This window comes from Linepithema humile, chromosome 5 (genome assembly GCF_040581485.1).
Source record: "Linepithema humile isolate Giens D197 chromosome 5, Lhum_UNIL_v1.0, whole genome shotgun sequence".
NCBI classification, from domain to species: Eukaryota; Metazoa; Arthropoda; class Insecta; order Hymenoptera; family Formicidae; genus Linepithema; species Linepithema humile.
In genome coordinates, this window is record NC_090132.1 from 23,700,380 (window position 1) to 23,714,487 (window position 14,108).

At 33.8% G+C, this 14,108-nt stretch overlaps 1 protein-coding gene across 2 annotated transcripts; it reads left to right on the plus strand.

Annotated features, from left to right (window-relative positions):
• Positions 1–102: 102 nt before the first annotated feature.
• Positions 103–13,177, plus strand: LOC136996943 (uncharacterized protein DDB_G0283697-like). 2 transcript variants are annotated; one of them, XM_067354919.1, is made up of 10 exons: positions 103–178; positions 488–879; positions 4,224–4,408; positions 8,072–8,182; positions 8,825–8,927; positions 9,003–9,098; positions 9,401–9,517; positions 11,851–12,025; positions 12,125–12,293; positions 12,372–13,177. In XM_067354919.1, exons 2-10 carry the CDS (start codon positions 515–517, stop codon positions 12,386–12,388), a joined length of 1,338 nt encoding a protein of 445 aa, XP_067211020.1. In that variant the 5' UTR covers positions 103–178; positions 488–514; the 3' UTR covers positions 12,389–13,177. The 2 variants fall into 2 exon arrangements, with proteins under 2 accessions (XP_067211020.1, XP_067211021.1); XM_067354920.1 differs by lacking the exon at positions 9,003–9,098.
• The last annotated feature ends 931 nt before the right edge of the window (positions 13,178–14,108 follow it).

A 14,108-nucleotide genomic window follows, 5' to 3' on the forward strand; every position in this document is an offset into this window, starting at 1 on the left:
TGTTTTTAAAAGAAAAAACGCATCGAATGAGACCAGTTGGGTCAAAATCGGAGGTGACGTGGGTATTCTGCATAATTACCAAAAAAAGTAATATTGCATTTTATCCAGGATACAATACGAAGGCCAATGATATACGAAGAAGGGATAGACCATATTGATATCACATTCCATAAAATATGTAAGTAGTTGATGTATATATTTATGCTTTCTGTGACTAAGCAAATTGTTCTGGGTACATTGTAATACAACAATGAGTTTTTAAAGTATCACGAAACTTACAAATAATTTATTATCTCCTTTTACTATTCGTATCTTATAAGCAAGGCTTTATAAAGGTAAATCTATAAATATATTAAATATAGGAATCCATATTTTGATTTCAGATTAATATTTAAAATTTACCTGCTTTTTGTTAACTATAAACAAAAAATGGCAAAAGGTATCTTCTGTATTAATCAAAATTTGAATTTTTTATATATTACAACAGTGAACTTTGCTTTGCATCTCTTCACTCATGGATTCAACTCGAGCAACAAATTTTCGGCGTGATGAGGAACCAAGATCAGTACGTAATGAAGATCATAATAGCCATTCAATTTCTCGTACTACAAGAACAGAAGAAGAAAAGCAGAGACGCAGACAAGAGTGGCTGCGACAGCAAGAACGTGAGAGACAACATGAAAAATTAAAGCAGCAAAAAATTTTAGAGTATGAGAGAAAACGTGCGCAATCTTTAAAACATGCGCAAACTTTAAAGCATTCTGAGCAAAAACCTTCACGTCATAGTCGAAGTAGAAGTGATAGCAAGTCTCCCTCCCTTCACCGGCATAGAGGAAGATCTACATCAAATGTTTCCAAATCTGGCACTTTGTATGAAAAGTGAGTCTTAGGCATATATTTGATTATATATGATCATATCTTTTCTAATCCAGGTATGTTCACTAGTGTTTTATATACACTCACCCGAAAAAAAAGCGGTACACTGAAAATGTGGGAAAAATTCATCAAATTTCAACTGACGATAACTTCGTAAATAATAAAGATAGAAAGTTCTATAAAATATGGAAATGAAGCTAAAAATCTCTACTTTAAGAATCAATTTATTTCAATGTTGCAAAATAAATTTATTGAAAATGGCGGATGACAAAGCGCGAGCATGCAAAATTGAAAAATAATGGTTCGAGTTTGCGACGGTGCACGGTATAAACAAAAAATTGTAGCTTATTGGGATCAAAAGCGTACGAAAGTACAGAGTCTCCTCTTTAAAATGCTTTTTTATGCATCTCGATACGATGATTTTTCGCCGAGAGATTCGCATTTGAAGAAAAAGGCAGATTCTTACTTCAAATGCGAATCTCTCAGCGAAAAATCATCGTATCGAGATGCATAAAAAAGCATTTTAAAGAGGAGACTCTGTACTTTCGTACGCTTTTGATCCCAATAAGCTACAATTTTTTGTTTATACCGTGCACCGTCGCAAACTCGAACCATTATTTTTCAATCAATTGTTTTGCATCCGAAGGAGATGTCTGCAGATCTTTTGTGATTTCTCCGCCCTGACTTTTTGTTTATGCTCGACCGCACATTGCGAGAAGAGTGCTTGATTTCTCTTGATCTTTTTCTTTCGAGACGCGTTACTTATTCGTACGACTTCGTCAAAGTAAACAATAATTAATCTTTTCGCATTGAAATTATTGGTCAATTATGGCGACGATAAGTCCTGAAAAAGCTGCTCAAGTTGTAGCGTTAATTGAAGATGGGAGAAGTCGAAGGTACGTTGCTGAGGCACTTGATTTATCAGTGTCAACCGTGCAACGTGCTTATGCTAGGAGACTAATTCTGTCCAAAGAAGACCTGGTTCGGGACGTCCTCGTTGTACGAATGAAAACGATGACCGATTTATTGTTTTAAATTCATTAAGAGACAGACATCGAACGGCTGTTCAAATTCGAAACAATTTAAGAGATGTCCGCGAATGTAATGTATCCGTTGACACTATTCGAAACAGATTAGCGGAACACGGTCTTTTTCCGCGCAGGCCAGCAAATGTACCTTCGCTTATGCGTCGCCATTGCGTAACTCGACTCAATTTTGCTGTCGAGCATGCAGGCTGGACATATGCAGAATGGAGTACCGTTCTTTTTAGCGACGAATCTCGTTTTTGTTGGTATTCTTCAGACGGACGAGAACGAGTATACCGTCGCGTTGGAGAACGATTTGCAGACTGTACTGTAAGTGAGAGGCCTAGCTACAATGGTGGCTCTGTAATGGTTTGGGCAGGAATTTCTGCGAATGCTCACACAGATCTCCACTTTTTTGACGCAAACATGAACGCAGATGTATACGTGGAAGACGTACTCATACCGTACGTTGTTCCGTATGCGCACTTCATCGGAGAGGACTTTTTGTTTATGCAAGACAATGCTCGACCGCACGTTGCGAGAAAAGTGCTTGATTTCTGCGATGAAGTTGGCATAAATCGACTCGAATGGCCAGCAATGAGTCCAGATTTAAATCCCATTGAACACCTATGGGACAATATTAACAGAAAAGTACGAAATCATATACCTGCTCCTCAGTCATTGCCAGAACTTCGAAGAGTTCTTGAAATAGAGTGGAATGACATTACGCAGACTGAAATTAAAACACTAATAAGAAGTATGCCTCGTCGCATGAATGAGGTAATACGCGCACGAGGAGGTCATACCCATTATTAATATACGCGCGCGCACACACAATTGTACACGCACCACCGGGAGGGTTTGGAGTCGTAAAATATCGTGGATCTAACAAGCCATGAGGTCCTTATCCCAGTGGTGCACGCGCACACACACGCATGCACGCGCACGCACGCACGCACGCACGCGCACGCACACACACATACACACACACGGACGCACGGACACACACACACACACACATACACACGTGCCAACATGTGCACACGGGATCAGATTTCTGCCACGTCCACGCCGTTGATCCTGGGTAACGCCAAGAGCAGAATTGACACTTATAACCGTAAGGAGAGTTTGGAGTTTTAAAATACCGCGGAGCTGATAACCACAGAATTCTTATTCTTGCAATTCGGTCTGGTTCAAAATTGAATATCTCGGCACGTAATACAGCTAGCAGGATTTTTTAAAAACCATTTTAAAAGTTTGGATGTCTAGTGTTCGAAAATTCATAACGCAATAATGTGTGATAACTTTCTCCAAAATGGCGGATGACAAAGCAAAAGCATGCGAAATTGAAAAATAATGGTTCGAGTTTGCGACGGTGCACGGTATAAACAAAAAATTGTAGCTTATTGGGATCAAAAGCGTACGAAAGTACAGAGTCTCCTCTTTAAAATGCTTTTTTATGCATCTTGATACGATGATTTTTCGCCGAGAGATTCGCATTTGAAGTAAGAATCTGCCTTTTTCTTCAAATGCGAATCTCTCGGCGAAAAATCATCGTATCAAGATGCATAAAAAAGCATTTTAAAGAGGAGACTCTGTACTTTCGTACGCTTTTGATCCCAATAAGCTACAATTTTTTGTTTATACCGTGCACCGTCGCAAACTCGAACCATTATTTTTCAATTTTGCATGCTCGCGCTTTGTCATCCGCCATTTTCAATAAATTTATTTTGCAACATTGAAATAAATTGATTCTTAAAGTAGAGATTTTTAGCTTTATTTCCATATTTTATAGAACTTTCTATCTTTATTATTTACGAAGTTATCGTCAGTTGAAATTTGATGAATTTTTCCCACATTTTCAGTGTACCGCTTTTTTTTCGGGTGAGTGTAGAAATAAGGTCAGAACTTGAAAATGTATAAGAAGAATACTTCAATCAAGAAACAAAAAAAATCGGTAAATGATACAATAAATTTATTGGTTGAGAAAAATTACAATAAAGAAGTAATTACTTGTGATACTATTACAAATGTTTAAATTCAATTTAAAAAAATTATTTTACAATGTAAACTATAAATGTTCAAAAATAACAGTAGAATAACAAAATAACAATATTTTTTAAAGAACGTAAATAATATACTATTTTGGAAAAGAACATGATTATTTTAAGAGAGAAAACATTACCTATTATTACACAAATTGTTTACACAAATTATATACAAATAATATATAATTTTAGGGAAAAAAAACGACTGGTTATCTTAATAAAGAAAATATAATTATTTATTTAATTTAACATATTATGATTGAATTCTCTTTAGATTAGATGGGTCTTCAAGTGGGGCAGTACCCTTGTTCAAAGATGCTCAGGGCATACAGATTAGTACTACAGAGCTACGTCGAATTAAGGTTGATATTCGCAGAAATATTCCTGCGAAAGGATCCATTTCTGAACTAGAACGAGATATACTTAATCCTGAAGATGTGGTCGTCAAAAGAAGAGAGAGTAAAATGCATTGTATTTCTTTAAATTTCTACATTCTTTGTAGAAACTTAATTATTATCTAGATGATATTGAAGCATCGACTTCAGAGAAAATGATGTCTATTCGCGTATATTATATAAATAATTACACAGTGAATTGAATTCTTGTTATCATCTTTACTGGAAGAACAACTGGAAGATTTTGCTCTCTGGAAATGAGCATGAAGCTGTTATGTCAGTAATATTAAAAAGAAAAATGACATCTGGCTATTTTAATAAGGAAAATATAATAATTACTTATTTAATTTAACATATTACGATTGAATTCTGTTTAGATTGGATGGGTTTTCAAGTGGGGAAGTACCCTTGTTCAAAGGTCTTCAGGACGTACAGATTACTATAAAACTACGTTAAATATAAGGTATTTGCAAATATATTCCTGTGAAAAGATCCGTTTTTGAACCAGAACGGGATATAGTTAATCCCGAATGGTTCTCAAAAGAAGAGAGGGCAAAATTGTATTTTTTTAAATTTCTACAAAGAATTTCTACAAGAAAGATTTCTACAAAGAAATTTCTACAAAGAAATTTCTACATTCTTTGTAGAAATTTAATTATTATCTAGGGTTGATATTGAAGCATTGGCTTCAGAGAAAATAATGTCTATTTGTGTTAAAAAAGTAGACCGTTGTCGAATTAAAAACGCGAGAGGGCGCTTGAACAGAGGCGCTGCTAGCCTTCTTCTTGCGCGGCCATTAGTAAGTTTTGTTCGCTTCCGCCGAAAAGACACGTTCTCTCTGATCTCTAGTGAATTCTCTAAGTAATCTCTCTCGGTGTGTTCTGATCGGCAGGAAGAAATCCTCTTTTCGTTTCTTGGCTTATACTAAGCAAGAAACACTCTAGAAAGTCTCAAAGGATCCTTTCTCAAGTTCAATTTCTGATTGAAGGCCTTCTATCAAACTGCGCAGTACCTGCATCTCTCTTTCCGCCATTGCGTAGGAATTACGCATATCTCATTCATACAAAAGACCATAAGGAAGGTCTAACCGTTTAAGGTTTGAGTTCGTTTGCAAATCATGGTTAACTCTCATTCTGTTAGACTACGTCTACAGAATTGATTTGACAAACACCGTACATTTTCTTAATTCTTACAGGTTTGAGTTCGTTTGCAAATCATGGTTAACTCTCATTCTGTTAGACTACGTCTACAGAATTGATTTGACAAACACCATACGTTATCTACGATTCTCTTAATAATAAATCGAAGCTTTTAGCTTACTTTCCTTTCAGGTTTTGTTTTTTGTTAATTTCTCAAATCAAGCACTTTGTCCTTGTAAAGTTTCATTCTGAGAAATGAGAAAATATTCGTTCGAGCCTACAAGACAAGTGTTTTAAAGATTATCTTTATTATTTGTTCTATTCTTTATCTTTATTTTATTTTTCAGGGTTTATTCAATATTCACATTATCAATATATTAATTTTAATTATTTAGTATCAAAAACTTTTATTAGATAAAGATTATTTATATTATTTAATAACTGTGTCTCATTTCTTAATCCCGTCTTTGCTAAATACAAAAACAGAGCTATAAGTTATTATTTTAAATTTTTTTATTCTTTAGTTTAGATATTTCTCACAACAATTTGCGTATATTATACAAATAATTACACAATGATTTGATTTCTTTTTATTTTTAGAAGCATATATCAGCTGGAAGATTTTGCTCCCTGAAGATGTTAGTGACACAAGAAAGATAGAACTAATGATTAAAGAAAGTCAACAATGAAGATTGGTGTAGATATACCTTCCTGTGAAGATATATGATGGAGAAGAAATTAAAACGGCGATAGTTAAAACCAACAAAGTAAAGGAGCGACATATGGTTGTAGATCCTTCTACAATTAATATTAAAAAGAGTAACAAATTATGGAAGATATTTGGGTATAAGTATAAAAAATTCTTGTAGTTCTTCTTTATTATTTATAGAAATATTGTTTGATTAATTGTTAAAATTGTTAAAATTGGAATTAACTAGTCAAAACTAGTATCACCTAATGTTTGTAGTTAAAACTGTAATTTGTTGTTTTTCGATTATAACTAGTTTAATTTAATAATAAACTCTATATTTGGATATCTTTTTTTGTAATAAAAATTTTAAATGCTTTAAAATTTATTTTATTTAAGTAAATCTAACATATATAAATAAATATATATATATTTTTTTATGGTATTTTAAGTTATCTAGTGATCCCATTTTATTTCTGTTTCAAGTACTAATAAATTATAATCGGTAAATTTTTGATAAATCTAGTTTTAACTACAGACACATTATAGAGATGATTATTTCCAACGTCGGTTTATTTTAACAGACGGTTCAAACTTGTCGACAAAAAAAACTTATTTTGCGATAATTTTTTGCACATTTTATATTTCAAGAATTGATTATTAAATTGAATGATACATTATAACATACTTCATTTATCAATGGATAATCTTTATGTTATCTTAATGGATAGTCTTTTTGTTTATATCTAACAGTTTTAGTCTAATGTTTTAGCACTCTGGACTGGAATTTTTAAGCATCGCTCATCTTTAATGATCAACAACTGAAAATGGGTGTGTCCAAATTTTTTTTTTCTTTTTTTTTGTATTGTTTCTCTGAGTGAAATAAAAACAAAAGAGGATAATCATTCAAATTGATCGATTGTAGATTGTAATAAGAGACTTTTTCGCTCAATAAACTTGGACAGATTTACAGATTTTATAGAATTAATAAAAATATCATATTAAAAATTAAAAACAAAGTGTTCAGATATGTATTTTTTGTAAAATTATTATATAACATCTTAATTAAGCATCAAATTACTTTCAAGATGTTATGTACGATAATAGCATGATTGTAAAGTATTATAATAGTAAAATTTCTCTGCAAACTGGAAGATGAACAATATATTTTAAAAATCAGATTGTATTAAAAAAGAGAGACTCTACAAGACTTCTCAAGACACATTTCACAATCTTATATTGTCATTCAGTAAAAAAAGCTAAACAGCATGTTGTGCATCAAAGTTTTCAATTAGATTGAATAAAAACTATACATTGAATCATTACATAGAAAATGGTATATTTTAAAGTTTGAATTTCATAGAATGCTTTTATATATGTTTTTTTAAACATCATGTTAAAAGATCGGGGATCAAGAGCCGAAGCCGGATGTTAGCTTATTAATCTTCTTTATGTCGTCCTATTATAAATGTCGTATATCTTTTGGTCAATCTTTTCGACCATCTTTAGTACATATATCCTACTAAATCGAGCGATACTAAATTGATAATTTCTAATGAAACAAGAAATATGAAAAAATCTTACTGTGATCTTTTCTGTCTTACATATTCTGTCTTCTCAGAAATATATTGTTTAAAAATCATTGAAATAGAAACATTTCACAAACGTATATTTAGCATTTAAATACTAAGCTTATTTTATGAATATATTTTTATTAATTATAAAAACATAGACATCTATTATACTATTTTAGACGTTACAATAATAACGATTAATAGCAATAATCTAGAAGTGAAAATACGTTGTGGAATAGTCGAGAGAATTAGAAATCATTATTAGCAAAATTATTTTTACTTGCATATCAAAATTGTATTATTAAAAGATGTAATAAACCATATAGGGGAAGGATGTAAACCGATATTCGACAGAGAAGAAATTAAAACGGCGATAGTTAAACCTAACGAAGTGGAGGAGCGACGTACGGTTGTAGCCGTAGATAGGGACCAACCAGGTATGCATTATGCAAACAATTGTTGCTTGTTATTGTTTTGATTTGGCTGTAATTGAAAAGTTTATGATGTTTTTAATTTTTCTTAAAGTTTTTTCCAAACCCTTTAAATAAGAAAAAAATATAAAAACTGCCCGGCTTATATACTTATATAAATATTATTCAAATTATAAATACATTTCAAATACTAAAAACAATAAACGCTCACAGAATCAGAGTTGGATTTCTGTGCTCGTGATTATTAATCAAACACATTGATTTCGACACATCTGCAATGTGCCGAAACGTTTTTACTGAAACTTTTGATTAATAATCACGAGCACTGAAATCCATCTCTAACTCTGTGAGCGTTTGTTGTTTTTAATATTTGACGAACGTAAAAGCTAGTTTTTTATTTTTAATTTGTATTATTTTAAATACATTTCATATGAATATAGATATATTTTGTATAAATGTACAAGGATGTGAAATGTGGAACAAATTTTATCTGTGATTAATCTAAGCAAAATAAATTTGTGTTACATGATGTATATAAAAAAATAAATTAATATCCTAGTTTTTAAACTTTGATGTTCTATAAGTTGTATATTGTCTTAGATATTCTATAACAGTGTTATAGAAAATACTTTAACACTAATGTTTCAGTTTCCTCGAGCAAATTACGAACTTCCACGAAACGCTCTTCATCTTTGAGTCCTACCAGGAATCGTGGTTATAGTCCCGGATATTTATCTTCCTATCAATCAAAGTTTGTATAAATTGACAACAATGACAATAATACAATGCTAAATTTATATTTAATGTTTTTTCATTTTTGTTTCAGGTATGGTATAGATTCGAAGCGTTACGATAGTAGGACGAATTATCATGATCACCGTAAAAAAAAAAAAAAAAAAAAAAAAAAAAAAAAAAAAATCGGGTAAATCAATGTAACATTAATTTTTCATTGATATCAAAATCAAATTTTATTTATTGTTTTTAAATAATCGAAAAAAGAGTATTATATAGTTAATGATAAGTATAAACATTGCTTAGAAATATGAGTGTTTAGAGTAAATAAACTTTCAAGATATGAACAACTGCGCGTATGCATATATGAATTTTTTTTTTTTATCTGAAATTAAATCTAATATTCTCTGCTATTAACTACCAGTTAATTGAAATTTATCTGCTGTAATACTTTTAGATTTTTGAAAACTTTATGTTTTTACTGTATTTCAGGAGAGACAGTGTGGAGAAACGTAGAGAACACAAAGAGAGATATACAGACAGAGAGGCAAAATACGACACTAATCGTTCACGTTCTAGAGAACGAGATCCATGCACCTCAAATTCTAGGTACTGATTGATAGAAATAATTTATTAACAACTAATAATAATTTACTAATAATTTATTTTTATCTTGATCTTTATTTAAATTTTATTTTTATTTATATTATAAATTAAAAATATTAGCCTAATTTGCTTATCTGTAAGACGAGTGAGCATATTAGATGCCAAAACCATTCTTTTAATAAAAATATGAATAATTATTAACAATATTACGTGGAAGATTACAGAGGGGTGACATTAATGAGTTTATGTTACAAGATATATACAATAACGTTGGCAGAGAGGCTAAGGAGGGAAGTGGAAGAAAAGGGAATAGTACCACAGAGTCAGACAGGTTTCAGAGAAGGGATGGGGACATTAGACAATATATATGTTTTAAATTATTTAGTGAACAGACAGCTGGGAAAAAAGAAAGGAAAAATGACGGCGCTGTTTATAGATTTAAAGGCAGCATTCGACTCGGTGGATAGGGGAATATTAGTGGGGGCAATGAGAGAGAGAGGGGTAAGGGAAGGGTTGGTGGAAAGAGTGGAGGAGGTGTTGAAGGAGACGAAAAGTAAAGTAAGGGTAGGAGGGGAGGAGGGGGGGAACTTTTGGACGGCGAGAGGAGTGAGGCAGGGGTGCCCATTGAGCCCACTAATATTTAATGTAATGTTAGCAGATATAGAGGAGGAAATGGGGAAAGTGAAATGGGGAGGAGTAAAGTTAAGAGGGCGCAAGATATACTCCTTAGCATATGCAGACGACATGGTTTTGATAGCGGAGGAGGAGGAGGAGATGAAGGGCATGATGGAAAGGTTAGAAAGATATTTGGACAGGAAGAATTTAGAGCTGAACACAGAAAAGACGAAGATCATGAGGTTTAGAAAGGGGGGAGGGAGATGGAGGAAAAAGGTATGGAGATGGAAAGGGAAGATAATTGAGGAGGTGAAGGAGTTTAGATATCTGGGATACATAATACAGAGAAACGGAGGGCAGGGGGCACAGATCAGGGAGAGGGTTAGAAAAGCGACAACGGTGATGGGGCAGGTATGGGGGATAGGGAAAAGAAGATTCGGGAAGGACTGGGGGAGAAGGTTATGGTTGTTTGATAAATTGGTATGGACGGTGATGGGGTATGGGGTAGAGATATGGGGGTGGAAGGAGAGAGAGGAAATGGAAAGGGCAGAGGAGAGATATTTAAGATGGGTACTGGGAGTAGAGGCAAGGACGCCAGGATACTTGGTGAGAGAGGAACTACAAAGGGAGAAACTAAGGGGAAGAGCGGGAAGGAGGGCGTGGGGGTTTGAAAAAAGATTAGATGAGGGGAGGGGAAGTGAGATAGCGAGGGAATGTAGGAAGGAGATGAAAGAGAGATTCAAAGAGGGAAGAGTGAGATCGGAATGGGAGGAAGAAAGGAGGAAGTTCTTAGAGGAAAGGGGGATATCAATTGAGGAGGTGGAGAAGAAGAAAGAGAAGGGAGAGGCGAGGTATGAGGAATTAGAGAGGAGGGACAAGGAGAAACAGAGAAAGGAAAGAAGGGAAAAGATAAGTGAATCGAGGTTTAGTAGATGGTACAAGGAAGTAAAAGGGGAAGGGATACCGGATTATCTAAAAAAAGGATGGGGTGAAAGCAGATGGAAGAGAGTGGCAAGATTCAGGTTGGGGAATGAAGTAAGGGAGGGAAGGTACTGGGAGGAGGAGGAAAAAAGGAGATGCAGATTATGTGGAGGAGAGAGGGAAACATGGGAACACGTATGGGAGGAGTGTAGAGAGTGGAAGGAAGGAGGAGGAAGCTGGCAGGAGGCGGTAGGCTGGGTATTAGGAGAGGAGGGAGAAGGGGAACGGTGGATGAAAGAGATAGAGAGAGAAAGAAAGGGGAAGGAGGAAAGGGAAGGAAATATGGAGGAGGAAGAGAGAATGTGTGAAGGAGAGAGAGATGCATGAAAGAAAAAAGGAAAGAGAGAGAGAGGAAAAAGGAAAGAGAGAGAGAAAAAGGGAGAGAGAGAGAGAGAGAGGGAGAAAGAGAGAGAGAGAGAGTGAGAGAGTGAGAGAGAGAAAGAGAGAGAGAGAGAGAGGGAGGGAGAAGGGGCGAAGTAGTTGGACATAAAAGATGTACAAAGCAATGGAAACGGAAGTCCCAGAGGCGAGATGTGTGTGTGTATAGGTAGGGGAGGAGGAGGGTGGGCATATATGGCTCACGCTCCTGCTCCAAAAGGCGGTTAGGTTAAGATAGGATTAAGGATAGACTAAGTATAGACTAAGTATAGATGTAAGGAAATGTATGGCGAGAAGAAAAGCTTGTAACCCTAAGGGGAACAATAAATTATTCATATTAACAATATTATGTCATTGTATAGGTCGTTTATGGATGACAGAACTTATCGTGACAGATCGAGACGTGACAGATCGAGACGTGAAAGATCAAGTGAACGTTCTCGTGACAAAAGAGATAGAGACAGAGATAGATCTAGAGAACCAAGAGATGTAACACCATATTATATCGAACCAGTACATGTGCCTATTTATTATGGCGTGAGTAAAATCTTTATGAATTTAACTAACCCATTTAACAAGTCTCTTTGTAGTTAATTAAACTTGCAATTAATTTGTTTTTTAATAATGTATTTTTAGAGTTTTCCTCCGAGACCAATTGTAGTAAGTCCTATGGTCCCATTTAGAGGACAAGTCCCTTCTATGGGAAGAAGCCGGCATCCCGGTTTAATGGCACCAGTCAGACCTTTCTCACCACGATTCATTCCTCCAGATATGTACAGATTGGGACCTCCACCACCAAATCCAAGTGAGTATAAATATATAAATGTAATATGAGAGATATATTCTCAGTGTTATATGAATAATATAATGCAAAATTTTGCAGGATATGGACCTTATTGAAACAATGATTTTTATATTCTCCGTATTTCGTAATCATATATGGCCGATAATATAATGTGGAACTAATTAAGAAATTTTTTCAAATTCAATCATTGAATCTTACTAACTTCAGGATCGCAAATAGACCTGAGACAATGATGCGCAAGAAGAGACTTCTATTGTTAGATTGTTCAATATTTTTACTATTCAGACAAGGTATTTTGTCTATATTACATAACAAAAGAAGATATTCAAAATGATTGAGATGTTAGAAAAACAAATTCTTACATAAAAATATGAAAAATTGCTGTCTAAGTACTACATTAGATTAAACTGTATTTGTTGTGTGTCGAAAGACTACAACGAGATATTTTAATTTAGCAACGCTATTGTTTAAAGAATTAGCAAATAAAACTTTCAACTCGAAGCACGTTCTTAGAAAGACGAATAAGGTATTTAAAATTAACAAAGATATTGACCAATGCTATTCTTTAGACAAGTAACAATCGATTATAATTAAACGCTGAGGCGTTAAACGCATGAGGAAACGATCGGCGGATTGCCTCACAAACAAGCGAAGTAGATCAGCATTCACGGAAAGCAGACGTTGCTAACCTTGATACTGATCTGTATAAAAGAAGGTGACTCGATCGTCACGACGGGTTTCTAAGTTTGATCTAAGCACGAGCTGCACGTCGGTATCGCGAACTCCGAGTTTGTATCTTACGCGATCGTAACGACTGTGAGGAAGCCGTTAAATAAAGTGTACGCGAGTGCTAAGTGAATAAAGATATTTTATTTCTCATTGAACATCGTTCAATAATTATCTCCCTTGGATCAACCCCCTTGGCCCTACACGACGGATCCCGAATCCTGCGTTGGCCCGCGACGAGATCTTTGAGTCACGGGCACGGCGTAACATATTTGATTCCAATATTAATCTGATAAAGATCAGTATTGGATAAATCAGATACGATAAATATAATCGTAATAGTATATAATGGTATAGTAATATTGTATAGTATTATATTTGGATTTTAGCTCAATAGAAAATTAAATCTTAATAAATTCTATATTTCTCATCCATTTTCATATGAGAACTTTGTAAAATTATTTTAAAATTAATATACAACATAAAATAATATGAAATATATATCTACAATATATTTAATGTACTTTAAGAAATTTGTGTATTATTCTTTAATGTAATTTTAGCACTTTGTATTCTATGAACAATAAAATCGGAATTAAGTTTGCAGTTTAAAAAAATAGATAGAGAAGAATCTAATTGCTTGATGGATGCATGAATGTGCCAAAGTATATTATTACTTTTTTATTACTCTACAATTGTCAAAATGAACGTCTTTACCCTCAATTTCTCTGAACCTATGTCTAGGTAAGTGATTGTGGTGGAAGGTTATTGTTGAGAATGTGTTATTTACAAGAGTGAGAAGTGTGATTGCAGTTTTAAAAATAAATGAGACAACATTTTTCTATTTCTATTTCTGTTTGTCTATACCTACTCAAGTCAAGAATGATATTGTTATTATTATGTGTTATTGCACAAGTATATCCTGTATGTATATCAGTGCAATACATGTAACGATAGCAATACTAAAGTAGAATTTTGCCTATTTTATTTGTGAAACTGTAGTCATACTTTACACTTACAATACTTTATAATATGTTCTCAACAAACTATCAATTACAGTCGGTTAGCCATTAGCGACAAAATAAGAAA

Excerpts from the sequence above, each read along its gene's own strand:
- LOC136996943 (XM_067354919.1), top strand. The coding sequence starts at position 515 with ATGGATTCAACTCGAGCAACAAATTTTCGGCGTGATGAGGAACCAAGA. Across the intron at positions 880-4,223 it reads TCTGGCACTTTGTATGAAAA|ATTAGATGGGTCTTCAAGTG; the intron begins GTGAGTCTTAGG and ends AATTCTCTTTAG. Across the intron at positions 9,099-9,400 it reads AAAAAAAAAAAAAAAATCGG|GAGAGACAGTGTGGAGAAAC; the intron begins GTAAATCAATGT and ends ACTGTATTTCAG.